We start from the raw sequence: 25,946 nt of genomic DNA on the forward strand, positions 1-25,946 counted from the left end.
CCACATATTTGTTTGCTATCCTTTACCATGCGAGTGAAAATAGACGGAATGGTGTGGAAATCCGCTTCGCCTTGTGGCAGTAAAAAGGTGCCAATGGGAGGTTGCCATACGTGTGGTCGGCGCGTTTTGAAGAAGGCTTGACGTGAAAGCTTTTTTAAAACAGGCGTAGATCTAACTTTCCGGACGTCTCAAAATGAAGTCAGGAATATAGTGCGAGGCGGCGAGTGCAGCTTTTGCCACTATCTCATTCTAAAAACGGCCGTTAGAGTAGAGTGGGGTGGTGTATACATGCCACACTCATTTACTTTCTAGTATACATAAATCAGCATGTCTCCTGTCCGTAATGTTTATGTAGCAAATGCGAAGGCAACAGTTTCCTGTTTTACGTTGTCTACGACATTTTTAACAACGAGAAAGAGGCTTGTGAAATCACCCGTGGTATATACGGTGGCTGCTGGCTTGCTAAACTAACAGCTTGCTATGCGACTGAGGAATTTCATGCCCAAATTGTCAATCAATCAATAAAACAATCAATCAATAAATGTGAAAGTACAAGCATTTACAGGACTACCTCATGTACATTTAACCTGGTTGCACAAGCACACCGGATTTAGTTCATTTGTGCCAGTAAATGGAGCCAGATAGATCTTCATTGCTGTTCTTAACGAGTTTGTGCCAGGCCGTTTTCTTGCTGACCCTAGTGTCTTTTACCCCTCCGCCGCCCACACTGTACAATCGTTCGTTGTACCACGTACTTTATTTCCAGGGAGCCTTCGATTTCGTGGCCAGGTTTCTAGGGGCAACCCCATCTTCAGCTACCGTACTTAAAATTGACTTGTAGCAACGCTGCACGTCTTTTTCAAATCAATCACTAGAAACAGCGCCTACCCCTTCAATCTCTTTTTTTCGTTCTTCATCTTTCTCGGCCATATATTCGTCCATCAGGACACGCAGCGTCTGAAAAAAGAACACAAATGCAAGTAGGTAAGTTTTGGGAAAACAAATGACCGGGACTGGCAGCATCTTCCAAGTTCTTAAGAATATTACCTCCAAGTCTGTGCTGGATTTTGCCGCTTTCGCAATGCGATTTTCACACCGAATTTGTACCTATAAAGAAAGCAGACGAGTAATCGATTCGCTCAATGAAGGCCGCAGCTATAAATTACCGAGCATTGCACGGCGAGCTCGGTCGCAGCCAGCGATTTTCATTTTTAGCCATGTAGAGTAACTAACCAGCCTTGTCGCGTATGCGCGCAAGAATTTTCGTTCCAAGCAGTAAAACATTTACTTCGACGTAAAATAACCAGATGTGCGTTTTCTGGGTGAGCAAGACCACCTGTTTGCAAAAGATGCGGGATGCCTCTCCCCCGTAACAGTTGACAATTTGACAGGATGAATGCTGGATACATCCGATAGAAGGGGTGGCTATAGAGGCTTTACTTTTGTTCTTTGTCAACAGAGGTCTCCCTTAGTCGAAATTACTACTGTTTTCATTATTGAAATACTTCTACATTGGGCGCGCCGGCCACGTAGCCTGTGTAGTTACACGAAAAGGCCAATGCATCAACGCCACCACTTTTATACCCCAACCTCAATTGATGTCCTCGAAGAAATAGCTATTGCGCTGGCCGCCACTATCCGCCCTGAACCAGTCACTATTCTCAGAGTCGCGGACAGCCTGCCGAAACTACCAGGTTGGCCGCATGTTTCTATCAGCCCTACTCATCCTCAAAAGCAGCTCGACGAGCCCTGATATCCACATTGCCTGAGCTCCTGCACAAACCGTCATCCCCGGCAACGAAGCGGCTCACGACGCGGCTCGCGATTTCATATATCGAGCCCTTTCCGACGGTGGCCAATATATACACCCCTCCCACGATCAACGCCATCCACTGACTGGCTACGCAGAAATTATAGCCTATTATATACAAAATCATCCCCCGTCCCACCCCCTCCACTTCATCTTCACAACCCAACAACCTTCCCTCTGTGCTCACTGTCCCCACCCTGGCACCCTATACCACATAGTATGGGCGTGGAAATGTACTCCAGACTTGCCTCCACTTCCCAACCCCACCTTCGAGTAGTGGAGGGCTTCCCTGGCAAATCCAGACCCGGATGCCCAGCTCAACCTGGTGACGCGGGTAAGGACAGCAAGCCGAAGCCAAGGAATCGCGGACTAAGGACGCCTTTCACGGGCGGGGCCCATACATCAGCCTCTGCTCGATAAATAAAAATATTTCTCTCTCTCTCTCTCGCTCTTCACGGAAAAGTGTTATCGATGGAATATTCTCACTTGCGGGCCCAGTGAAAAGGGACCGTGGTACCCCTGTGGTTGCATAGCCGCTCATGGTGAGATTAAGCCTGACAGATCATGCCGGCAGTTGCTCCGCCTAAGCGTTCTCATAGGTCAGGCAGCAATGCAGTCATGGTCCTATTTGTGGCGGAAGCCATACGTTACCACAGAAGTTATTAGAAAGAGTTTATCGACGGTGCTGGAAACCCACTGAATTTAGATGGCGAGGCCAACGCGAATGCTCGTTGGGATATCGACAGACTAAAATATTCTAGAAAATTAAGGTTTAAATAATATCCTGGTGGCATTGGCAAAACATTTGGCATGAATGAAAGTGATGTGCTCAGTAGGGCCACACTTTTAGGCTAGCAGCAGCTGTACTTTCGAACTTGACATCCCATTTACTTCTCTATCACGTCAGTGCGATGAAGAGTATCCACCACGCCTCGTGTTAGAACTCCCATCAAAAGTGATGATGACAATAATGACGACGATGGTGAACGGGTTTTCCCAATTGATAATCATCCCGATAAAGATCAGTCGCGGCGAATGTAGACGTGAACAAACGCGCAATTGAAGCCAGAAAACATCGTACGATAAAAATAGCTGCACCTTTTGGATTCATTCAAGAAAGTAGTAAGTGCATGGTGGATTGTGAATTGAAGATTGTCAGTGAAGTGTGCGTTTAGATAATAAACAGGATGCCGAGTTGTAATCTATGAGTCCCGCACAAGAGTGCGATCTGTAAAGTTTCTAATTGAGGTTTCTCGCGCGAAAGAAACACCTGGCTTGTAATTCTATGCAGTGCTCCGTAGCGAGACGATTAGCACTACTTCAAACCCCATTCAGTTGCTTACGATGCTTCAAAATATCGCACATGCAGCCATACTTCACTTAATCGAAGTCTCGAACTTTTGGTTTACAGCAGCACGCGTTAAAATCTGAGCCACGGCGGCCGGTTTAAGATTTGGAGTTCCTTACACCACGCACGTCCTCTGTCAGTACGGAGGTTTCTCTAAGAAGTTGAATGTCATTCTGAAAAAAATTGAAAAATCGTTTAGCGAGAACAATGGTTGGAGGCAATGGACATCAAACTGGAACGCAGATGCTTACATCCTTCTGGTTGATCACTCGCTTCAACTGAAAACGAAGAAAGGGAGTTTAGTTAATTGAGGTTGTACCGGTTAAACGAAAATAAGAAGTTTAAGGAGTCTAAGTCTACGGAGCTAAAAACTGTGTTTCCTTCCACGATCCTGCCAAATTTAAAAGGAAACTAAGCTTCACACAAGTTTTTTGGGGACAGAATCAGCACCATCGCTTACAGGTACCGTACACTCAGTGCCACGGCGTTGGAGTCTTAGCTGGAATTTTAGCCTTAATCACACATCCGACCCCGGTTGGTATCATGCAACAACGTTGAAAAACCATTCGCTTTTGTAAGTCATAAATAGCCAATGTAACTTGTTGATTTTATTAAAAGAATGCACCAGGTTAAGCACGAACCATTTTCGAAATCTTGTTTTGTGGTTATCGATTGTTCGCTTTATGCAATCGGTTTTACTTGAAAACGTAAAATGCTAAAACGACCCAATTGATTCAAGGAATGCAGCTTGGAAGCAATCTGACGTGGTATAACAAAAGCGGCGGATTCAGAGGAACCAACTGTGGTACGCACGTTGGCGTGATGCAATGTTAAAAAAAAAAGCTTCGCGAAACGATATATTTGTATGATAATACATTGACACGTCATTATTTACAAAAAAGGTGTTCCGATGTTCTTACCTCTGAGATTTCATTTTGGAGAACATTTACCATTTGGGACATCGAAGTCGGACTTCCAGCCACCTGTTCAGAGAACGTTGCATCAGCGTTACTGTAAACCATAGAAAAGGCCTAGTCTGTAGAAAGCCCCGAAAATATTTCATATTGCGGACTTCCTGACACTGCATGGACAGTGTCTGGTCACCTGTGATTTGGTCTTCGCTCTGTCAGGAATAGTGGTCTGTAGGAACAAGCTATCACAGAGCGAAAAGGACACCATAAGATAAGTTTTGTGTCACAGGCCGACAGTAATAATTAAGCAGCGTTTACTGCAGAGATCCCCCGTTCTCTGATCTCACCGTACACGCCGTTGCAAACAATTAGGGAGCGTCTACTGCTGAAACATAAGTAGCCATGCATGCGGTAAACACTGTATCTAGTGGCGTAGATAATGCCTTCGGCGGGCACAGCACAAAAAACATTAGGTTTTGACTCGATTCAAAGCGACAAAAGCCGGAGTTGTTGCATTTTACCTCGGTTACTTTGAGGGGCGCTGGGAAATCCTTGGAAGGCTGGTCAGGTGGGTTCCGCATGCCCTCCTATCATGAAGATGAGAAAAGGGACAGAGACCGTACAAAGGGCATCACGCAATTTTCATTACCTCTAAAAGCTTTGCCCGTTCAAGGCCAACAAGGAAAGCACTGTTCGGAAATAAAAAAGAACAAGAAATGGCTGCGTATATGCTCCCTTCGTTGCAAATGTCGACAAAAGACGATAGTCGAGTGTGGCCCCTGCGAAGTAAATGCCTCCCATCTTTTTCTCGCTCACCTCTCATGCTGTTCTTTTCCGCCTCGTTCCTCCCAAGATACCACGCTTGAGGTTTGCTCAAGCCAATTTAAATTTGCCGCGTTCCACTGCTCCAAGTAGCGTGCCTCGATGCCAGCGCTTCCATACGGCGGAGACTCGCATGAATCGAGGCACCCTACTACAACGCTTATAGAACCGCGTTGCTCTACACCACGTGCGTTTCATGCGGAACGCGGAATTTATCTAGTGGAACCTTTCATTGCTGTTGCGGTTTGATTTCTTAAATGCTGCCAGGAGCGCGGGCAACAGCAGGCGACCGTTTTCTGCAGTGGATGTAGTTTTTCATTTGCTAACTCAAAAATCAAGAAACCATGCATTGTTTAATAAAGGAACACTACAAACATCAGTTATGCGTTGATTTTCCGCCTTATATTTGCGTAAAGTCCTGTTCTTGTTCAACAATGTTGACAAGTATGAACATCGACATTGGATTTAGACGATGAGACTTCGCTGTGAGTATATAAGACTATTGCGCAGATTGTTTCACTTTGGCCGGCTGGCTGACTCGAGTCACAGACAGACAGACGACATACATACAAAGAGACCAAAATTTCTGCGTGTAAGTAGCTTAAGAAAGACTATCGTCTTTAAAAAAAACGACAGGGCAGAGACAAATCTCTACCCACATTCCACGTTAACTACCAGCATATATACTAAACAATGGCTTGCTGTTTCATTTTTTGTTTACATCATATAGTTATCTAGTTCGTTGACTCTAGGAAGAAATCTCAGCCAAACTAGGTTGGTATTAAAAATGGTATAAGTACTCATAAATTTGTTATGAACTTCATAGGCGTTAATAAATCCATTGGTATATGAATCTGCTGAAGGGGTGCGAGGAACGCAATGCCCTAAAACCTGGAGCTCTGCGCTTCTCAAAGAGGAAAATAAAGATCTTTAAGATAAGATGTCTAACGCGCATAAATACTACAACTTGTCATTAAGGGGGTTATGCAGACAAAATACAAGTCTGGTTTATTCGAAAGAATTTGTGTCCTATAGTGCCCCCAGCGCTTGTCCGGAAGCAAACGATGCTTTATTCATTGGGTAATTAATCAATGTAGGTTAAAATTTTGATACTCCCACGAAATCGTGGGCTTTAACGACGTCTGCAATGACATTATAAGAACGGGGCTTCAAGCTAAACTTGGTGTGAAGTGGAGACTTGTTTACCGTTAGTCAACCCAGATGGCGCCACCATACCACAGCGTACAGTTTTCTGCCTTTGGTTTGTGTCTGACCGTATTTGCACCTGGCTTGTTTTATACGGCCCCGTACGACGCCTTCGTTTACGCCAATCGGCCAGTGTCGTCTGAGACAACCCCAAAGAGCCGCAGTGCTGTGCAGCTAAAACAAGCATAGTGCGCGCAGTACCAACGGCAGTACGCCTCGGTACTTCTATGTTTACGTGTGCTTTCTTAACTTCAACTGTTTATCCCACCATTCTTACTACTGTAAAAAGAATGTGCCCTAAATTTAAGCGCAAATAGCTCGTTCGGCAAGCTTATAAGCTGTGCCTAATGTTCGTTTGCTTTTGCCGGCCTCACCCAATCGCAGAGCTGGTGCGTATGACATCATAGGTTCTGTAGCGGGAAATGAGCTTGTGGGTCGCATAGACATTACTTTTTTTCCTAATTATATAGTTTATTTGAGTGCAGTTCACGTTAACAATGGTGTCAGTATGATTCGAACGAGGTAATCTTTCGAATGAACCAAACATGTGTTTGGCCTGCGTGGCCCCTTAACGCTACAACAGAAATTTGGCGGGATTTCAATTAACCCCGAATATCCTGAAGCAACCCCCTATTTAGCTCAAAATGGCCGCAGTACTTTTCGACCACAGCAGGGCAAGTTGCGGTGGTCGGTATTGTTTAATGGCTACTGAATGCTTATAACTGCTCGCTAGCTCTCGTTATCATCGCATAAATAAAAATTCCATCTACCACGAGTCACGACACAAAAACACTACACTCACGGGTTGAGCAAAGCCGTCGCACTGCAGAGAATCTCGCCGTTCTTGGGGAGTTTTCAGGCATGATTTGATGTGTTGGCTGATCTGTTTCTTGAGCATTTCCTTCCCACACACCGAGCAACGGGATGTTGAAAGACTCTACAGTGGAAAAGAAGAACCAGTAAGATATTTCATACAGCAACCACATCGAGTCTTCTAAACGGTGCAGAATTGTTTTATTGCAGCACACTGTACGTGGGATAAAAAGCACGGAGGCCAGACTTGCAATAACATCTTTTATACACTTTACATTGATAAAATTAAAAGAGCGATTCTCTGACAAGTAAATGTATGTGAATAACTTTACATATTGTTCGCCTACAAAAGGAACACAACGTGAAAAACAGCAGATTCAGCATCATAATAGGCCCCGACACAAGACTGCGCAGTGGTCAGAAGAAGCACCTTGTCACACATGTCCTACTAAATGCTTCACTAACAAAATACTACCTCGTTGTAGAATCATTAATATACATCATAGAAAGTTATAAGTGGCCAATTCAGACTTCGTATGCATTATAGTTAATTTATAAGTGCCCAATTCAGACTATTCCTATAATGTAGTCTCAACGATCGCTAAATGAGCTTTCTTCCATTACTGCCGAAAACCGATGTCATATTTAAACAAAACTTTGTTCATTATCGTATTTTTATATAGCTTTTGATCCCCGTTTATTTTTCCCATCAGCTGAAGTGCCAAGCCGTCATTGGGAAGGTGACATTTTCAGATGAAATAAATAGTCCATCTCTCATTTACGAGTATGTGGCCACCGATAACGGGGGCTGTGGGCATAAGAACCACCCCATCACATCAATACTTGGTTTTAGCCTACCACAGGAACCATGGTTATCTCAGTGTATTTCCCCATGTGTTCCAATGTAATTCCAGCTGCTTTGCGTTGCTAAACGTAGACCAGCTTCCTGTGCATTGTAATGCAAAGACATCAAGGACACAGAGCGCATTATGAGTGCTGAAACCCCATATTTATTACAGATTACTGGTATACGACATGTGCGTAACAGCAAGAAATGGGTTTGCACAACCGGGCACAAGGAGGACGATGGTGTAAATGGTCTAAACAGAGAAAGGAGGTGTAGAACGAGCAGTGTGATAACTACAAGTCCCTTCACTTAGCGGTGAGAGGAAAACCGAGTCACTCATCAACAACATGAACTAAAGCCGTACGATACATTAGGTTTCCAAGACGGTAGTACTACGGGGTATGGCACAATAAAAAAAACCCAGACGCACTTTCACAACGCATTTTTTTATAATATCCCACGATACTTACAATACTAGTCAACGATTTTTGTAGACGGCTAAAAGCTACCTAATTTAGACAGGCATGCCAGACCCAAACCTTAGATAACTATCCAACCAATGCACCCAGCACTAAGTGGTCATGTTCATCCGAAGATGACTTGCCGGTTTATGCTGTGGGGATCAGTTTGGCGGTGCCCTGATTCTCATTCGGCAACCCTCCCCACACCATTCTCGTCCACTGATTGGTCGACCAGTCAACCGGCCGCAGGAACCTGGGGACCCCGTACACCGGAAGATGGCGCGGGAGTATGCGGGTCAGTGGGGGCACCCCGTGTAACGAATTAAAGGAGTGGAGTAAGCGCGTGGAGCCATCTCCGCCCTTGGAATCCGACGAGTGACGACGTCTGCCCGAAGATGCGTCGGTGTTGAACCCTACTCAATGTGAGTAAAAAGTTTGCTACAGAACTCCAGTGTGCCTTATTCTTTGGTATGCTCTAGAGAGCAAGTCCACAATAGAGAGTGAAAATACCGCTCGCCAAAGTGTTGAATCCTAAGTGTTGAAGCGGAACCGCATGACGCTATTAACGGCATAACAACCTTTAATCACGCCTCAAGCAAGCGAAATTACTATTACCTGCAGAGAGGGTGGTTGGGCAGGTTCTTCTGTGATCAACACATCGGCTTGAGCTCGCTCTTCTGGGTTCCAGGATTCGGGTTGATCTAGTTCTTGTTTCACTGCGTTGGGTCGAATTCCTTCATCCTCTTTGCCCCGGTTTAAATCTCCCGAGCCAGAGTTACAATAGCAGCCATTAAGGTGGGCCTGCAATGTAAATGAAGGAACACTAATACAAGATTTTAAGAAAACACCAAGTTCACGCTCATTCTGCGAAGAAATAACTTGGCTGTAAGGTGCTCTCCCAAAGAGCATTCATAGATTCATTTCGCTATCGTGTGTGTTCGAGCTGTAACAGACACATCGTTAGCCCGGTTAGACAATAGGGCTTTGTTTGAAGACGTCGTGCTGGGACCCTGGCCAGACCCGCAGTGTTTAAACAAGGCCTCCTTCAAGGCAGTGCGGGCATTCTTTAAAAGCAGCTTTTTGGAGTCAGGTTGCAGCCCAATCCCATTGCCGGGAAATATTGAACATGTGCTGTAGATGGAATAGACATTCGTATATGCGCATACTGCCACCTCTATGCCAATAATCATACCTGTCACCCTCTCTATATGTGCTCTTTTCCCCCTCCCCCACACAGAGTAGCAGGTCAGAGATTATACGATCAGGCTGACCTCTCTGTGTTCTCTTTCCATTAAAAAAATTTCTCCCTCTCTCTTTCTCCCTCTCTTTCTCCCTCCCTCTCTCTCTCTCTCTCTCTCTCTCTCTGAGTCATGGGCGAAAGGGATTGGAAAACATTCCTCGGGACACTCTAGTCTGCTTACGTTCTTTGAAGGGAAAATTTTAGCGATACTTATTAACAACTTCTTTCCTGGAACATCGTATTTGCGTTTATTTCTTCGCTTTCATTTCTCCGTCTTGTGCGCGAATTATTTCGACCGGCTCCCGTTCTGCTACATCACGTTTGGTTCGCTTGCTCCACTTTCGTTTCTTCGTCTTTCGGTACATATTAAGTCAGCAAGCAGACCGGAACAAGATACATCTCCCCTAGAATCGGGGTTCTGTGGCTGGAGTGCCCCTGTTCTGCTACGGTGCCATCGCGCTCAAGTTTCACCCAGCACGCACCATTCTACGACCTGTGCGCTTACATTTCATAGTTCAGCGAATTTTGTTAAGCTTCTAAATTAGCACCTCAAAGCTGCTGATTCCTGGCCAACCCTCCAAGTTGCTATGAACCACTAAGAAAGGGACAACTACATCAGCATTTGTTCTACCGCTCCAAACGTGCTAAGATAGCATGGTTGATACAGCACTGGGCTGCTATTTATTTATTTATTATTTTATTTATTGATACTGCAATCGCACATTGCACTGTCCCGGAACCCTCCTATAGAGACCCGGGCTCAAATCCCATCATATGACTAATGCATTCAGTTATTAAAGACGATAGTCTTTCTTGGGCTACTTAAACCCAGAAATTTTGGTCTGTCTGTATGTCTGTCTGTCTGTCCGTCTGTCTGTCTGTGACTCGATTCCGCCACCCGGCCAAAGTAAAACAACGCCTGCGCAATAGTCTTATATAGTCACAGCTAAATATACCAGTCTAAGTCTGGTGTAATGTTCATACCTGTCAACATTGTTGAAGAAGAACAAGACATTACGCAAATATAAGACAACAAATTAATACAGAAGTGATGTCTGCAGTGTTCCTTTAAAAAAATCATACATGCTTGACTTTGGCGAAATTAAATACTTCATCAACTCCAGAAAAAAAATTCACTTCGCTGTCGCCTGCTGTCGCCCGCGCCACTATAGCTTCTTGCGGCATTTTAAGGAATCAACTGGCAACAGTTACGAAAGGTTCCACTAGATATGTTCCACGTTCTGCTTGCAACGCATGTGGAGTAGGGAAACGTGGTTCTATAAACGTTGAAGTAGGGCGCCTCGATTCACGCGCGTCTTCGGCGTACGGCAGCCTTGGCATCGAGACACCCGGTTTGGAGCAGTGGAACGCGGCAAATTTAAAATGATTTAAGCAAACCTTTGGCGTCTTTACCTTGGGAGGAGCGCGACGCAAGAGGAACAACATGAGAGGTGAGCGGGAAAGGGAAGGGAGGCATTTACTTGGCAAAAGTCGATAAAGACTATCGTCTTTTGACGACATTTGCAACGAAAGGAGCAGATATGCGGCCAATTTTTCACTCTTTAGAGCTGCGGGTGAGCAACGGCGGTTTTTCGCAGACTAGGTCACTTAAAACTTTCACCTTAAAACACAGGTATACACAGTGACAAAGCACTATATAGCACTTCGTATTTCAGTGAATGCAGTGCCTAGAGTGCCGTCCGACGGCACTCCAGCTCAGCGCCCTAGGCATGGCTAAAGTGCCGTCCGAGAACATTCGAATATTTAAGGCTGGGCTGATACAAGCCACAGCGTCTGCCGCTATGGTGTGAAGGTTCCGTCTTAGGTTCCTGTTACTGAAGTCGTAACCTAAACTAACATAACATGACCTAACGAACAGAAAGGAATCATTTAAAACACCAAAAAGTAATCTAAGCCATGAAAATTATAATTCCATTTAATTAAAGGTGAAAAAAAATTGGCCGCGTATGTGCTCCTTTCGTTGCAAATATCGACAAAAGACGATACTCTTTATCGACTTTTGCCAAGTAAATGCCTCCCTTCGCTTTCCCGCTCACCTCTCGAGGTAAAGACGTTAAAGATTTGCTTAAATCATTTTAAATTTACCGTGTTGTTCTGCTCATGGCCGGGTGTCTCGATGCCAACGATGCCGTACGGCGGAGAGGCGCGTGAATCGAGGCGCCCTACTTCAACGTTATAGAACCGCGTTGCCCTACTCCACGTGCGTTCCAAGCAGAACGTGAAACCTATCTAGTGGAACCTTTCGTAACTGTTGCCGGTTGATTTCTTAAAATGGCGCCAGAAGCTACAGTGGCGCGGGCGACAGCAGGCCACGGTGGAGGGATTTCTTTCTGCAGTCGATGAAGTATTTAATTTCGCAAAAATCAAGCATGTATGATTTTTTATAAGGGAACACTGCAAATATTTTTTTTCTGTATTAATTTGTTGTCTTATATTTGCGTAATGTCTTGTTCATCTTCAGCAATGTTGGGAAATATGAACATTAAACGGGACTTAGACGGGTAGATTAATATAAGATAATCTACCCGTCTAATATAAGACGGTATAAGACTATTGCGCAGGCCTTGTTTTACTTTGGACGGGTGGCTGAATCGAATCACAGACAGACAGACAGACAGACAGACAGACAGACAGACAGACAGACAGAGACATACAGACTGTCTAAAATTTTTGGGTTTAAGTAGCCCAAGAAAGACTATCGTCTTTAAAACAACTGAAGCAAGTGCCCGTCTCGAATCACCGTCCTTGTCATCAAGAAGCTATAACGGAACCCCTACACCACGACGAACGACGCGTTGGGCAGTGCTAGTTTAGTACGAAATATTCCAAGGTCGTCGGGCGGCACTCTGCCAACCCTGCAGCGCTGAGCCAAAGCGCCGTCAGACGGTACTCGAGGCACTGTGTTCGCGAATAGCTCAACGCCTGCGTGTTTTGCTCTGGTGCAAAATGCCTCATTGGCCACTGAATATTTTTCTAACGAATTAATGAGGGATGTTACTTTACCGTGAGTGCGTAAAAGGGTATCTTCACCGCCTCCGATTTGGCGCTGCTTGGACAGATGAGCATTTCCATGCGGAGTTTCCCTCGGGTAGAGTCATCTTCAACAAGCTTAAAAGGATAACGTCAATGAGAATTTGATGTCTCCAGTTACCTAGGAGGAAAGGAAGTAAAGAAGGAAGGAAGGAAGGAAGGAAGGAAGGAAGGAAGGAAGGAAGGAAGGAAGGAAGGAAGGAAGGAAGGAAGGAAGGAAGGAAGGAAGGAAAGTAAACCTGGCTAGAGCCTAGTTTACTATCCTGCACGTGGGAAAGGGTACATAGGCAAAAAAGAGGAAGCAGAGAATGAAGAAAAGTTGGAGAAGACAGGTATGCCCAGCGCTGAAGCACTAAACGTTCAAGTTCACTTGTTGCCACTGAAGGCTTTCAGTCTATGATCTGGAGTTCAAGTTCGTCGCCCGTAGAAAGCGTAAGAGCTCCTTAGTCGCCTTCGGAGCGGATGACAGAGAAGGCCAGTGACACAGGATCTTCTCCTCCGAAAATGGCCGCCTAGAGTCTAGGTCACTGACAAATATGTGCGCTAAAAAACAAAGTGCACCTGTAATTGGGCTGGATAAATTTATCGGGACTCGGTTAGCGAACTTAGGTTAAGGACGTGCACTTGGTAAGGAAGCTTTGCTTAAGGCTTACTCAACGGCCTTTTGCAGAAGGCCAAAGGAGGAAGTGCGAAGGAAAAAGCCTGAGAAACTTTTGAGCAGGCGGGGGAAAAGTTTTACTCGAAGTAAAAAAATGTAGTAGCAGCAGGGGCTAAACAATTTCGAACGCAAATTTACACGGCATAATTTCCTGAAATCTCGTAGTCAAGAAGATTTCAAACAATAGCGACCGTTACGGTCTGCGAATTTCTGCTCCTGTTAAGATATTACTGAACAAATTATCTATTGATCAAAAATAAATTTTTACGATTGTTCATAATGACGAATTGGCTGTTTGGAGTTTTTTTTTAAATATTTTGTCCAGCTGTTTGATCCCGCCTTGGAAAATCGTCGTTTGAGAGTATGTTCTCCTGTATCTCTGAGAGACTACCACGCCTATATACCATTTCCCACCTACACAGAAGTGGCTCTTCCTGCACTGTGGAAAGCGTCAACTGAATGCGGTGATAAGTTAAATACTGCACCTAAATCAAATCTGGAACATACCGAACCACTATTATTTGCAAAGATTGCGTAAATTTGGTCCAAAATACTTTTAAAAAGAATACTTAGCGTAATAAAAGACACATACTATTGCATCCAATCTAACTCAGGCCGCAACCACTGACCATATAGATTGTACTTGCAAATCTCGGAAGCCGGAATGGCGAATGGGTTTAACAGCTGGTCACACCAATGTCGCTATTGAAAGCGATCCAGTAGATGGCACTAGGCGTCACAGGAAGTGCCAGTTCTGTCAGTTCTGTATCATTTAGGAAATGGGATGTCGCGGACGACCGCAGACGGATACCGCAAATGTCTTCATTAGAGAAGATCTGGCTTACAATTATTCGCAACACTAAGATGGCGGCTTCTCTGAACTGATTTATATTTTTCTGCTTTTAGTGAAGACAAAAAAAATATGAAAACACAGGGGCTGTATTCACAAAGTACATAATCCTCACAGTGTTACGATAAGATACTCGAGTCTTCAAAAAAAAATTCTTTTCCGAACAACATCTTCGTTAGCGCTAAAACAGGAAAATCGAATTTTGCGGTTTATTTGGTTTAACACCGAGAACGGCAACGACACTTCAAATTATATTTAGATAAAGAAATAATGGCGATGTCCTTTCATGGGAGACTTGGAGGCCATCTTGGAGAAAATGAGAAATATAGAATGGTGGTGCCGTGCGGGGTATCCAAAATAAAACGCACGATTTGGTTCCTAAACGGTGTATTATTTTTTAGTCTTCACCCATTACATGAAACGGTCGATGAAAAGAAACTCTCGACCTACCGCTGCACACGGCTGCGCCCTGTCGCAAAACGGCATCACATGCTTTACGGAGTTGTTTTTTGGGAGTTGTAACTCGGCATCCAGTACTTTGCAGGTATTTGTAATTGTTGAGACTACATGGGCAGTATCTCTGACACAACTTACATTTCACACAGAGCTTACGTAGCAACACTATGGTATACGTATTAACGTGTTACTAATTCTGGCAATATTATTTGACATTGATACATGGCTAAAGACATGAAACGATATATTTATAATATTTACAGCAGAAGATGTATCATGACAGCTGGCATCAGCACAGCTGAAACCGCCATTCCAAAAGTCCAGCTCTTTTTCCTCTTTTCTTTGGATCCTGCGGATTGTCCTCGTTGTGGGAATTGACCATGCAACCCGTTGCACAACTCCCCAGCGGAGCAAGCACCGTTTTGGCGTTGGCTATGAAGGCTGAGGGTGCGATGAGTGGTACGGCATAAGTGCGAGACGCATGCACGATTACACCATGCGATTGGCGTGCGATTGATCGTTAAGACGGTCGTACAGGGCCGGTTTTGGCGTCATATGCTCGTACGCTCAACCGTACGATCTCACTGGCTGCGGCCGCACGGCCGCAGCCAATGAGAGCTTGAATGTGTCTTCATAATGATGTCAATGTATTAAGGAGGCATTAAGGAGGCGTTAGTGGCAGTTAAGGAGCATTAAGGAGGCGTTAGTGGCAGTTCCGAATTCGGTGAGATGATACGTCATCTAAGGCTACAAAGAGGATATAACTAGCCATCACCATCAATCATCATCATCAGTATTTTGAGGGGAGCAGCGTGGGTCGCGCTCGCGTAGTCCCCTCCGATCCTCCGCGCTCTCCTACAAGAACACAGACAACCGGTAGACACATGTTGCCAGCGGTACCAACAGCACAGACGAGCGGAATTGTCGGTGTTAAGCGCAACCACAACGCTTTACTAAACATGTAAAATGCATTCTATAACGTAATAACACTTATTTTTACTTCAGTCTGATAAATCTTTTTCTGCTCGGATTTCTCTTGCACCTAAATCGGCCGGAGTGCGCCTAAACAGGGAGGCAACCATGGAGTGAGAACAGTGGGCGGAGTGACGCCGACGATGCATGGCTCACACACTTTATAGCATATGTCTCGACTTCACGCGTACGACTAGTTGTGGCAGCCATATTACCGACCAGTCGGGCATTGCATTTGACGGCGCAGTCGTGCATGTGTCTCGCGCTTTAGTCGTGTGACGTGCACGGTGTCAGTGCGGGCAGCGCGACTTGAGGTGGGTGGAGCAACACGGGAAATCTCGTATGCTGCATCAGCCTCCTTCCGCAATATTATACGGTAAGGACCAGAGCCCCGGGGCAGGAGTTTTGGGCACAAACCCACACGGCCGTACGGGGTCCATAGGAGCCCCAGAGGCGCCGGAGCATAGTGCACTGTGCCGTCCCTGTGGTTGTAAGCGCACTTTTTCTGCGACTGCGATGAAGATAGGCGCGCAGGGTAATCTAGCCTTCCAGATCAGTCCGTGCGATGGCGGCTCGTGCGTACTCGGAGCAGGGACTCGGAGGGACCCGAAAGTAATGGCGCAGGCGAGACCAGGGTGTCGAGCAGCAGAGTATGCTCGCGGCCGAAAAAAACGGTTAAAAGGAGAATAGCCGGTCGTGTCGTGTCGAGAAGAATTGTAGGTGAAGGTGACACATGGCACAACAACACCCCAGTCGCCACAGTCCCCAGACTCGCAGAGGACTGTAGCAAAGTGGCGAGTAGGGGTAGTTGGTGCACTTAATTGTCCCCTTCGTTTCGCGCTTTTCTCCAAAATTGTATTAGGACAACATATCAGACAGGGTACGTTTAAGTTCGTTCGTTTGACGATGATATGCTGTTTGCTTGTCGCGTGTTGAGCAGGAGAGGAAAATATCGGCAGCCACTTTGGATAAAAATGTGCGTCCCATCAGTTTCGAAAAGTGCACAAAGCTGCCCCTCCGTTAAGGTAATTGTTGGCACATTTCAGGAGCAACAATTTTTAACTCCTCCAGACATCATACTTCATTTCGTAGATTGTGAATTTTTGCCATAAACCAATCCCAATATATCAAAGGCTTCTCTTACCTGTTGGGGGTCGAAATTGCGGTCGCAGGTTGAGCAATTGAAGCCATCTTCTTCAGTGGTGCACATACCAACGCAAGAGTAGCAGTAACCATGGCCACGAGGGTCCTTGAACAGCGTTGAAGAGACGTTGTCGCACTGGACGCAAAGTACGGATCTCGGCAAGTCGTTGATGAAGGTCACCGGCTGATCTTCCGGGATGTCTGGTGTGAACCCCCGTAGAAGAACCTTGACCGGCATCTTTCTGCACAGTGCTCCTGTCGGGTACACGATAAGTGAAAACATTTGCTTACGGTTGATTAGATGTACTGAGTCTAAGGCGCCGAAGATACACTTTTTCTATGAGGCACGGCGTAGTGGAGGGCTTCGGATTAATTTTGACCACCTTGGAATCTTTAACGTCCGTCGAAATCTCAACACACGGGCGTTTTCGCTTTGTGCCTCCATCTGAAAAGCAGCCACCGCGGCAGGGAATCAAACCCGCATCCTTGGGCTCAGCAGCCGAATGCCCTAGCCACTGAGACTCCGGAGCGGGTATTTGTCTCAGCTTCCACACAAAGTACGAAAACCTGGGTAGCGCCTGGAGCTTCTTTGCTTTAGACACACCAAAATATTTCGCAATGGATAAATGCACTTACTGGCGTAAGAACACCCCCGTAACTTCAGCTTATTTGGAGGACCCATGTTCACTAGTGTGCATGCACAGCTGTTAAAAATTTCCGCGATACTACGGTATAAATTAACGTTACCTATCTTGGGAGTGAGAAAAATGAAGGAAGCTCACACTAGAGCGTAAGGCTTGAAGTTAGCGAAGCCGTTCGCAACATTCACGACCATCACGAACGTTTAAGTCCACGATTGCAGCCAATTTGCTTCTTCGCTGCCGCAATGACCTTTACGACATCATAGTTGGTATAAGTGTGACCTTCTTTTAATTTTTTTTGAAGTGATAATCATTGGACATCCCCTTGGAGGGGCGTACGTTATGACGTGTCTTAGTAGTTCCCGCCAAGTGTTTCCGCCATTACGAAGAGCGCTGGAGTTTTTTTCCCCATCTTGGCCAATCTGCCTAAGTGGGTACGCTTGGCGTGATGAACATGCGCGGGGGACGCTGGGTGGTCGTCGCGAGGCATGCACACATAAGCGCTAGGCATCTTGGTTTTGTTATCTACCGGACGGTCGCTGTAAGGCCCTCACTCACGTGGGGGCGCTCGCGAATTTCTTGATATTTTCAAGTGCGGACACGAAAAATTACCATTTGCTAAAAAGCTTCGCTGTTAATATAAAAATACCTAATTAGTTCCTAATTTCTGCTTGGGCGAGCGAGAAAGATCACGTGACTAGTGGGAACAAAATATGTAGAAGTAAGATTCTATATTCGCAAAATCGTCAGAGATGGACTAATTGTGCTTTCTCAAAAAAGATTAGACCGAAATTCAAGTGTATTTACATAAAATAAGGTCGTACAAACAAGTGAATGGCTATACGCATGACAGCCCACCTAGGACTTGTTGCGAAAAGCCGGCGTCATGGTGCAGAGGTACCGCCTCGGCCGTGCGTAGAGGCTACCTATGCAAATCAAAATTCTTTCACACTTTTTATCTTTCATTTCACCAGCAAATAAATTCTCATTACGCAAACATTAGGCGAATAACCTGAACAGCGATGGTCACAAAGGGGGCTGACAGTACATAGAGGTAAGGAAAATGGAAGACCTTGGATCTGCGCATTGAACTAGGCGCTACTGAATGCCTGTTCAACACGGAACTACTGCACCACGGCCAGGCTCTGGCACCAGCTGACTTTACAAGCTGTCCTTGCGAATGCGTCGTGGCCAACCGACCAATAAACATATATGCAGGTGCAATACTGATCAATTCCAAAGTGGTATTTCGAACGGTGACGGAAATACAGCAGCGTCATCTTACGTCGTCACCTTCCGTGGCGAGTAAACTATCATAGTAGCTTCCCTCTTCCTTTTCATCAAGCAGCTGTCACTCCCTTCGAGATAAATCGCAGTGCTTTGTTTGTTCAAGCGTCAACAAAGGGGTAAGGCAGCACTATCCGTGTCGTATTCTATTACTGCTGTTGTGTACGGAATCTGTTGGGCAGTTATCTCACTGTCACACCAGTAAAAAAAATCAAAGCCCCTTTCTTAAAAGAAAGATGGCTGAAACGCGAAGCCTCCCCCATGCAACCTGAGCCCTAGTCCGAAATCTGAACTTCTTCGACCGCGTCGGAATGGCGGAATCGCATAGACGTCGGCTTCATAGCGCGAAGGACGCGAGTTCGATTGCGATCCCGGGAAATGTTTTTTTTTTTCTTGAGGCGCTTTTCTTGAGAGTGAAGTGGAAAACCAACTTCCCGATAGTAGCTTATATGCAGGACTAACAAGGGATTGGTGGTGCCTCACTGTCATATTGCAAAAAAATGAAAACGACCGGAAAAATGATCATGAAGAGGGTATAGAGACGATACAATATCACCATTGGACAACCTTCTGCTGTCGGCGCTGTGTCTACTCTGATTTATTCTACATTGTCTGGTAGTCTACCTCAGCGGTAGCTGTGAAAGGTTATCGCCCACAAAAGTGAAACCCTGAATAAGAGACGTAAAAATTCACAAATGCTGGGCGGCGACCGAATAGGCAGGCGCTAGCCGACACAAATGTAACCGTTCAGATATCTTTTGGTTCACAAACACTTCCAGCAATCGCACACCTTGAAAAAAAATGCAAGGTAATAGCATCCCCACAACGAAGCAGTTATAAATTGTGTTTCGTTGTCTAGCTTTCTGAAGCAACCACTCGATGATAATGGTGCACAATGTCCTTTACGAGTGAGGTAAAGTGCTACGTTCTAGGTCATTGATTGATTGATTGATTCACGCCGACACAACGCAGGCGATGAGGTGCACCGTAGTGGAGGGCTCCGGATTAATTTTGGCCACCTGGGGATCTTTGACGTGCGCCGAAATCTCGTACACACGAGCGTTTTTGCTTTTCGCCTCCATCAGAAAAGCGGCCGGCGCAGCCAGGAATCGAACCCGCGACATCGTGCTCAGCAGCGCAACGCTTTAGCCACTGAGCCACCGCGGCGGGTGCTCGTTCTAGGTCGTTGTCGGCACAGGGCACAAAAAAGTCTTCCAAGTTAGCGAGCTCCGACTTCTGCAATGCGGCCAATCAATTTATTACACTTATACGCAGTATATTGACAGGATGGTGTTGAGTTTGGACGTCGGAATAGCTGTCGACACAGCATGCATAAAAAACACGTTATATTTTGCTAACATCGGCCTGTCGTCCGGACAGCCATTCAGGTAAAATTAGAAGGCGTTGAGCGTATAGCATCGGCTGTTTAATAAAATATTTTCAGATTCATGAATCCACACTTTTTACACAACGCTTACAATATTAAGAAAGACATTGTCGAAAGCCGCTGCTATACGCGCAAAAAAAATAGAATGGTTTGCTGCTTGAGAGCAGGCTGTAGTGAAATTAGCTCACTTAAAGTTTTTCCTTCACAACTTTTCTATTTATGACAATGAAATTTGTAGAATCGACTCAAATAGCAATAATTGTGGCAGTCACAAAGCGAGTCATGCAAGTCAACTAGCAGACATATTTAACGACTTCCGAAGTGCAATTTGCACCCGTTAGTGCTGCAGCAGGTGCAGTGTTGACAGCGTTATGAGAAGCACAGGGCCTTTGGCAGTTCGCTGCAAGCTAGCAGGAAACCGGGTGGCACTCTGGTAATTTGAATTGACATCGGCACAGCAAAGGCACAGCAGATTTCCTCAAGGCATCGCCGCGATGCGTGAACAGCTTGGAAACACAAACTTCGCATCGAAAACAAAGATTACTCAATCAGGAAATGACACTCAATCATGTGGTGTAGCCGTAAGCTTATGCCAAGTCAATACTGAGCGGAAGGCCGGTTTATCAAGGCGTTGCGAACGCAATGTTTTTGCGAACAAACCTTAGTAGTAGAAGTGGGCGCGAGTTAACGGAAGATGCTGAAAAACGCCCGATGGAATTATTATTTTTGTAACGTCGTACCATCCTAAAATACAAACATGTTGGATGCTGCACTATGCAAGAAAAGACTGCGTTTGACAGCCTTTGTTTGAAGCTCATGGACAACTCCGCGTCACTGCCTCGAAGCAGAGACACCATAAGTCCTGAGCCCCTGGGATTTGGCAAAAAAGAGGAACAGAAAGCCTAATTTCACGAAGAAAATAGTTTTCATTTGGGTAATAGCTAGGGCAAAGTGCAGGCACTGAACATTCAAAATTGACGGCGAAAAGGGCGTACCTTGGTGCGATGTCCGCCGCTGCTTCACGACACTGTTCCGCCTTCGCGAAGAGCCGACAGGCGGTTGCCTTGGCAACGAAAGATAAGCGAGTGCCTTTCTTTTTTGCGAGCACGCTTGGAAAAATATAAAACAAAACAGGCCGAGCAGATAGTGGCGTTATCCGGTCGTGCGGCAGCAAATAACCGAACGGCCGGCTTCCACGGCGGAACTTCGTCGATGTTTTCAGCGGCTTCCTGCAACATACTCAATGCACTATGCAGACGCCTTTCTTTGCGTGAAAAAGGGTGTGCATATCCTCCTCTCCTTCGCCTTCTCGTCAAATAGTTGGCACAATTCACGCTGCTCTACTTATATCGTTAATCTCTACATCTCAGAGCACATCGTTTCAGCGGCTCAAAAGGCATTGAAAATGCCTCCTTTTTGTCGCAGTCTCTACACCCGTGCACTAAGTATGCCCCAGGAATTTCAGGCGGATTCTAGAATACAGGCTGTGGCCCTGAAACTGGCGGTAAAAGAAGAGAACAAACTTGTTTGGAAATGCTTATTTTTACTCAATTCTAGAAGAGTGCAGTATTATTTCAAAATAAAGCCTGCGTTCTGTCAAAAAAACGCGTTTCTCGTTTGCTTGCCTTTCCTGCACTTAATTTCGACGTTGAAAGGATGTCTGCAGAAATTGATCATTTTTTTTTCTGTAGTTTTACTCACGGGTGGCACCCACGGTGGGTAGCAAACGCCCTCTGGAGAGTGATATCAGCTATTCAATGTAGAGCGAGAGTATCTTTCACAGTGTGACCAGATTCCCACCAGGCCAAAGCAAAGCATGTACGTGTACAGAAAGACTCAAATTTTTGGGTTTTATGCAAAGGAGTTACATGCGGGAAATGAGGCCGGCGTACTGGAGAGATACGTGCGGTGAAATTTCGACACATGGGGTGTTTTCAGTTTTCGCCTAAACCAGAAAAATGGCCGAAGCTGCGGGGATCGAACCAGTGCCTTTGGGCAAACAGAAAGATTCGGCCCGAGCACATCTAGAAATGCGATGCGTTGTCATTATTTTTTCTTACGCGTTTTTAGATGCGGCATATGGAACAAGGTTTACAAAAAAAGAGAGAAGGGAGTGCAAAGTAAAGAAAATATGCAGGAGGGGGGAATGAAAATTACATATTGTGAGGAAAGCAAAAGAACTGGCCGAATGGAAAGGCAAACCTACAGCAAGGTATGGAAACCAGCTTCGTGAAAAAAATTTCAATGGCGACTTGTGCCGTTTGTTGTCCGGCACCCGGAAATTGAAGACATCTGGTTTATTCAACCGGCGACCAGCTGTCTTTAACGTTAACGACCACCCCCGCCCTTGTGCTCAGCAGCACAACGCCTTAGCCACTGATCCACCGCGGCGGGTCGAAATATAAATGGAGGAGGTCAGCTTCTGTTTTCGCTGCGTTGGTAGACTAGCCTACAAAATATTCCACGAAATATTCGTTCTATGTATTGTCCAAAGGGCACGTTTGCCGAACTAGACGGAAATATAAATATAAAGCTAGAAAGCCCTATTGATTACCTGGTCTTTGTTGCATGCTCACTTTTACTCTGAAATGTTCAGACCCCGACTAGCTTTACAGACAACGACCAGCGCGTGTCTGGAGACACCGTGACCTGATTTGCTTTAACACTAATGTGTCGATGCCTGCATCCACAAAGATCTGACTGACGTCATATCCGTCACGTAAATGACATCGCTAGAAAAACGTGGCTGCGCCAGGATTCGAGCCGGGTGCTCAGTCGCCGCAACGGGAGGTGCCAGGCGCTTTACCGCCTGCGCTACGTATGAACGCGCCATATATCTTTCCTATAACCTCCTCCATTTCGATGGTGCTGCCGTCTACGAGAGGTGAAGCGAAGTAGTGCAGCCCGATGCTAATGAGCGCCGACAGTTGGCGCCAGTTGAGCTCGTCGCAACGCAACCGTCTGCCGTACACTCCACGGAGCAGGGACGCAGTGGTCGCACATTTGCGAAATCGACGCGCCAGCAGATTGCCGCTCACCAAGCAGGCCGACAAGAGACCCCCGGAAATCACGCTATTTCGCTGCAGCGGACCGTGAGTTCACCAAACAATTCGCTGGCAACCCGTTCGTTTTCGTTCGCATGGTTTGCGAGCGCGTGTGGTTTCATTCGGGTTTACGCAGTGCTCCGGCGCGTGCATTCCAGTGACGGTGCCCTACCGACGAAATGTAAATAGCCATGTGCAAGTTCATATCGATGCAGAATAAACGTTCCTGTGAAGGCACATCTCACTTCGTGTTTTACCGATTCCTATGAAAGAGGGATCAACCACATTTTTTCGCTTGTTTGGCTTCCTTTAGTTCTACCGACACCGCTGTACCGGCTTGCACTGGATTTGATTCTGGCGTATACGGCTGAGCGCCCTTTCTTTTCTGCTATTCATGCGCTGTATGCTTGCTTTCACGGTGTGCCGTCGCTGTTATTGCATCCATTTTCTTGGGGTAATTGCACCTCCTCTTTGCCGACTTACCATAAGAGTGCACCCCTGCTGTGGGCTTGCTCTACTGTGTGTTTAAAGGAACATGTTTTTGAATTGTTGTTTCTGCGAGCGCATTATAGTACGCCGAGGGTTCATTGTTGCGTACTACCGAGAGAGAGAGAGAGAGAGAGAGAGAGAGAGAGAGAGAGAGAGAGAGAGAGAGAGAGAGAGAGAGAGGGAGAGACAGGAATAAGCATTTAATTGAGCAATCAATGTTGTTGGGTTGACTGCCAGGTGGGGGACCTCCTTAGTCCAGGAAGCCCTAGTTCTTGGCGGCCTGTCTCGCCCGGTCTACCAGATATTGTTGGTGATCCGGGTTGGAGCTGGTCAACCGACCCTCCCACTGCTCAAATGAGGGATTTGGGTTTGGGGCAAGGGATGGTGTGTGGCGGCACTCCCATACCATGTGGTAGAAAGTGCATGGCTCCACGCAGAATTTACAAGTGTATGTGTACAATGTCGGATGCATTGAGTGTAGTAATGTACCATGTGGAAACATGTTAGTTTGTAGCTGTCTGTAGATGACCCCGTCTACGCGAGACATGTTGAGATGTGGAGGCGGAAAGGTTCTTCGTCCCGAGCGGTAGTGGGCCAGGATGTCACTGTACCTTGTGGGGATTATTTCTCGAGTTGGGCTTGTGGAAGGACTGGCTGACATCACCGAAGGAGGCGCCCGGTGTGTTCTTGAAAAGGATTTAAAGAGGCGTATTCATTGAGGAATGCCGTAAGCTTGGGCAGTTTCGACGGCCCTTCCAATCAGGCGCTGCCGAGATCGGCTGCGCCCACGAAGCCCACTCTCTCGTCCAAAACATTATAGAAAGGTGCAAGTTGGAAAAGTCTAGTGCGGATTTGTCGCAACCAGTGTTGCGGATTAAATGATTGATTGTAGGGTTTAACGCCCCGACGCAACGCAGGCGATGAGGCGCGCGCCGTAGTGGAGGGCTCAGGAATAATTTTGACCGCCTGGGGATCTTTAGCGCGCGCCGAAATCTCGTACACACGTGCGTTTTTGCTTTTTGCCTCCATGGGAAAAGCGGGCGCCGCGGCGTCCCCGTGTTCAGCAGCACAATGCCTTAGCCACTGAGCCACTGCGGCGGGTACCAGTGTTGCGGAATGGGTATGCCCATTCCATTCCAATTCATTCCGAGGAATTAGAACTTGTCGCGATTCTATTCCTTTCAATTCATCGGAATGAGAAGTTAGCCCATTGCCATTCAATTCCATTCCTCGAATTCTTCAACGTAAAAACTGCATCATCAGCAACCCCTGAGTGCTGTGTTGCCTTTCGCGCTCCCATTGCGGTGCGCATGAAGCTGCCCGATATAGTTCAGCTTGGCGCAGCCTCGTGACTCCAGAATTGTGACGCGTGATGGTTTCGTCGCTATTACCGCAAAATTAACGGTGGCTCGGCTATTGTTATGGAACGTATTTTGTAAAAAGCTTTGTTGTTGATCATCTTAAAAATTAACACTGTTCTTTATGTTTTCGTTAAAACGACTTGAAGGTGAAAGCCCGAGTGCCGAGTGAAGGTGAAAGCCCGAAAGACATAGGCATGATTTACTTGGTCGCACGTTTTTTTCAGCATTCATGTCCACCGTAGACATATCTTTTTTGCTCTTCTTGCGCGAATATTTTACCGACAACCCTGATATTGAAGTCCGCAAACATTCGCTTTTTCATCCACATTTCCCACCTTAATTAGTATGCCATATTGGGCTCGTAAATTAGCGAATTAAATATTAGCCATTATTGGTAGGCCTAATTTGATTATTCATCCGCCATATTATGGTTTGCCATTTCCTTTAAACCAACGAGTCGTCTACTTTATTCGCCTTTAGTGATCCATCTTAATTTACTGACTCATTCACATCTATCGCATAGTCATCCGTCTTCAATAAAGTTAACTCAGTTTAATTCCCATTAATTTACCTAGTCAGGCACCTAATTCACTTTATTTGACTTCGATTTCTCCTATTTTTATAGCCTTCATTCACTTAGCCATCCCCTTTCATTCACTTTGATTCCTCTAAATTAACTTGGAATCGTTTTAATTCCCAGTAATTTCTCTTTGTTTGTCATCCTTCCTAATCCGCATTGATCGATCATAATTCACTTTCGCTCCTATAATTTACTTTGATTCACCTTAATTCGCTTTGATTGCTCTTAACTTTAACAACTCTCAATTCGCTTTGTCATCCACTTATGCGCGCCGTCATGCTCTGGTCCGCTTTAACTGCCTTGAACTCGCGGGAGGTGTCCAGAACTTTTATACAATGGGTATTGGCGACCGGTTTTTGCTGAAGGACTTGACGGAACAACGATATAATTAAGGCTTTTGCCCTAATGATATCAACTCTTTTGGAAATACACAAGCCATATTTACCTATAGATGTTCATTACAAATTTAAACTCACCAAAATAATTCAGAGTTAACACATTGAAACTGAAAAAGTTTATTGACCTGCGCCACTGTAATGGCGTTACATGTCTGTTCGTTATGAGGCAGC

General features: G+C 45.8%; 1 protein-coding gene across 3 annotated transcripts in view; it reads right to left on the bottom strand.

The window, feature by feature from the left end:
• Nucleotides 1–21,196, bottom strand: part of LOC144142304 (uncharacterized) — a 32,958-nt gene extending 11,762 nt beyond the window's left edge. Inside the window, exons 1-11 of one of the 3 annotated variants that reach the window (XM_077673704.1) lie at nucleotides 20,899–21,193; nucleotides 16,590–16,843; nucleotides 12,483–12,587; nucleotides 8,834–9,019; nucleotides 6,900–7,034; nucleotides 4,591–4,656; nucleotides 4,079–4,141; nucleotides 3,410–3,436; nucleotides 3,278–3,331; nucleotides 1,048–1,107; nucleotides 889–957 (exon numbers count right to left, since the gene is read on the bottom strand). In XM_077673704.1, coding sequence (XP_077529830.1) covers nucleotides 889–957; nucleotides 1,048–1,107; nucleotides 3,278–3,331; nucleotides 3,410–3,436; nucleotides 4,079–4,141; nucleotides 4,591–4,656; nucleotides 6,900–7,034; nucleotides 8,834–9,019; nucleotides 12,483–12,587; nucleotides 16,590–16,826 — 1,002 coding nt within the window. In that variant the 5' untranslated portion in view covers nucleotides 16,827–16,843; nucleotides 20,899–21,193. Of the gene's footprint in view, nucleotides 1–888; nucleotides 958–1,047; nucleotides 1,108–3,277; nucleotides 3,332–3,409; nucleotides 3,437–4,078; nucleotides 4,142–4,590; nucleotides 4,657–6,899; nucleotides 7,035–8,833; nucleotides 9,020–12,482; nucleotides 12,588–16,589; nucleotides 16,844–20,898 lie in introns of all 3 variants that reach the window. The other 2 variants (XM_077673706.1, XM_077673705.1) reach the window with 2 other exon arrangements.
• Nucleotides 21,197–25,946: the final 4,750 nt, after the last annotated feature.

This window comes from Haemaphysalis longicornis, unplaced genomic scaffold (assembly GCF_048455015.1).
Source record: "Haemaphysalis longicornis isolate Haplotype H1 unplaced genomic scaffold, Haemaphysalis longicornis Haplotype H1 scaffold_6, whole genome shotgun sequence".
In the NCBI taxonomy this organism is placed as follows: Eukaryota; Metazoa; Arthropoda; class Arachnida; order Ixodida; family Ixodidae; genus Haemaphysalis; species Haemaphysalis longicornis.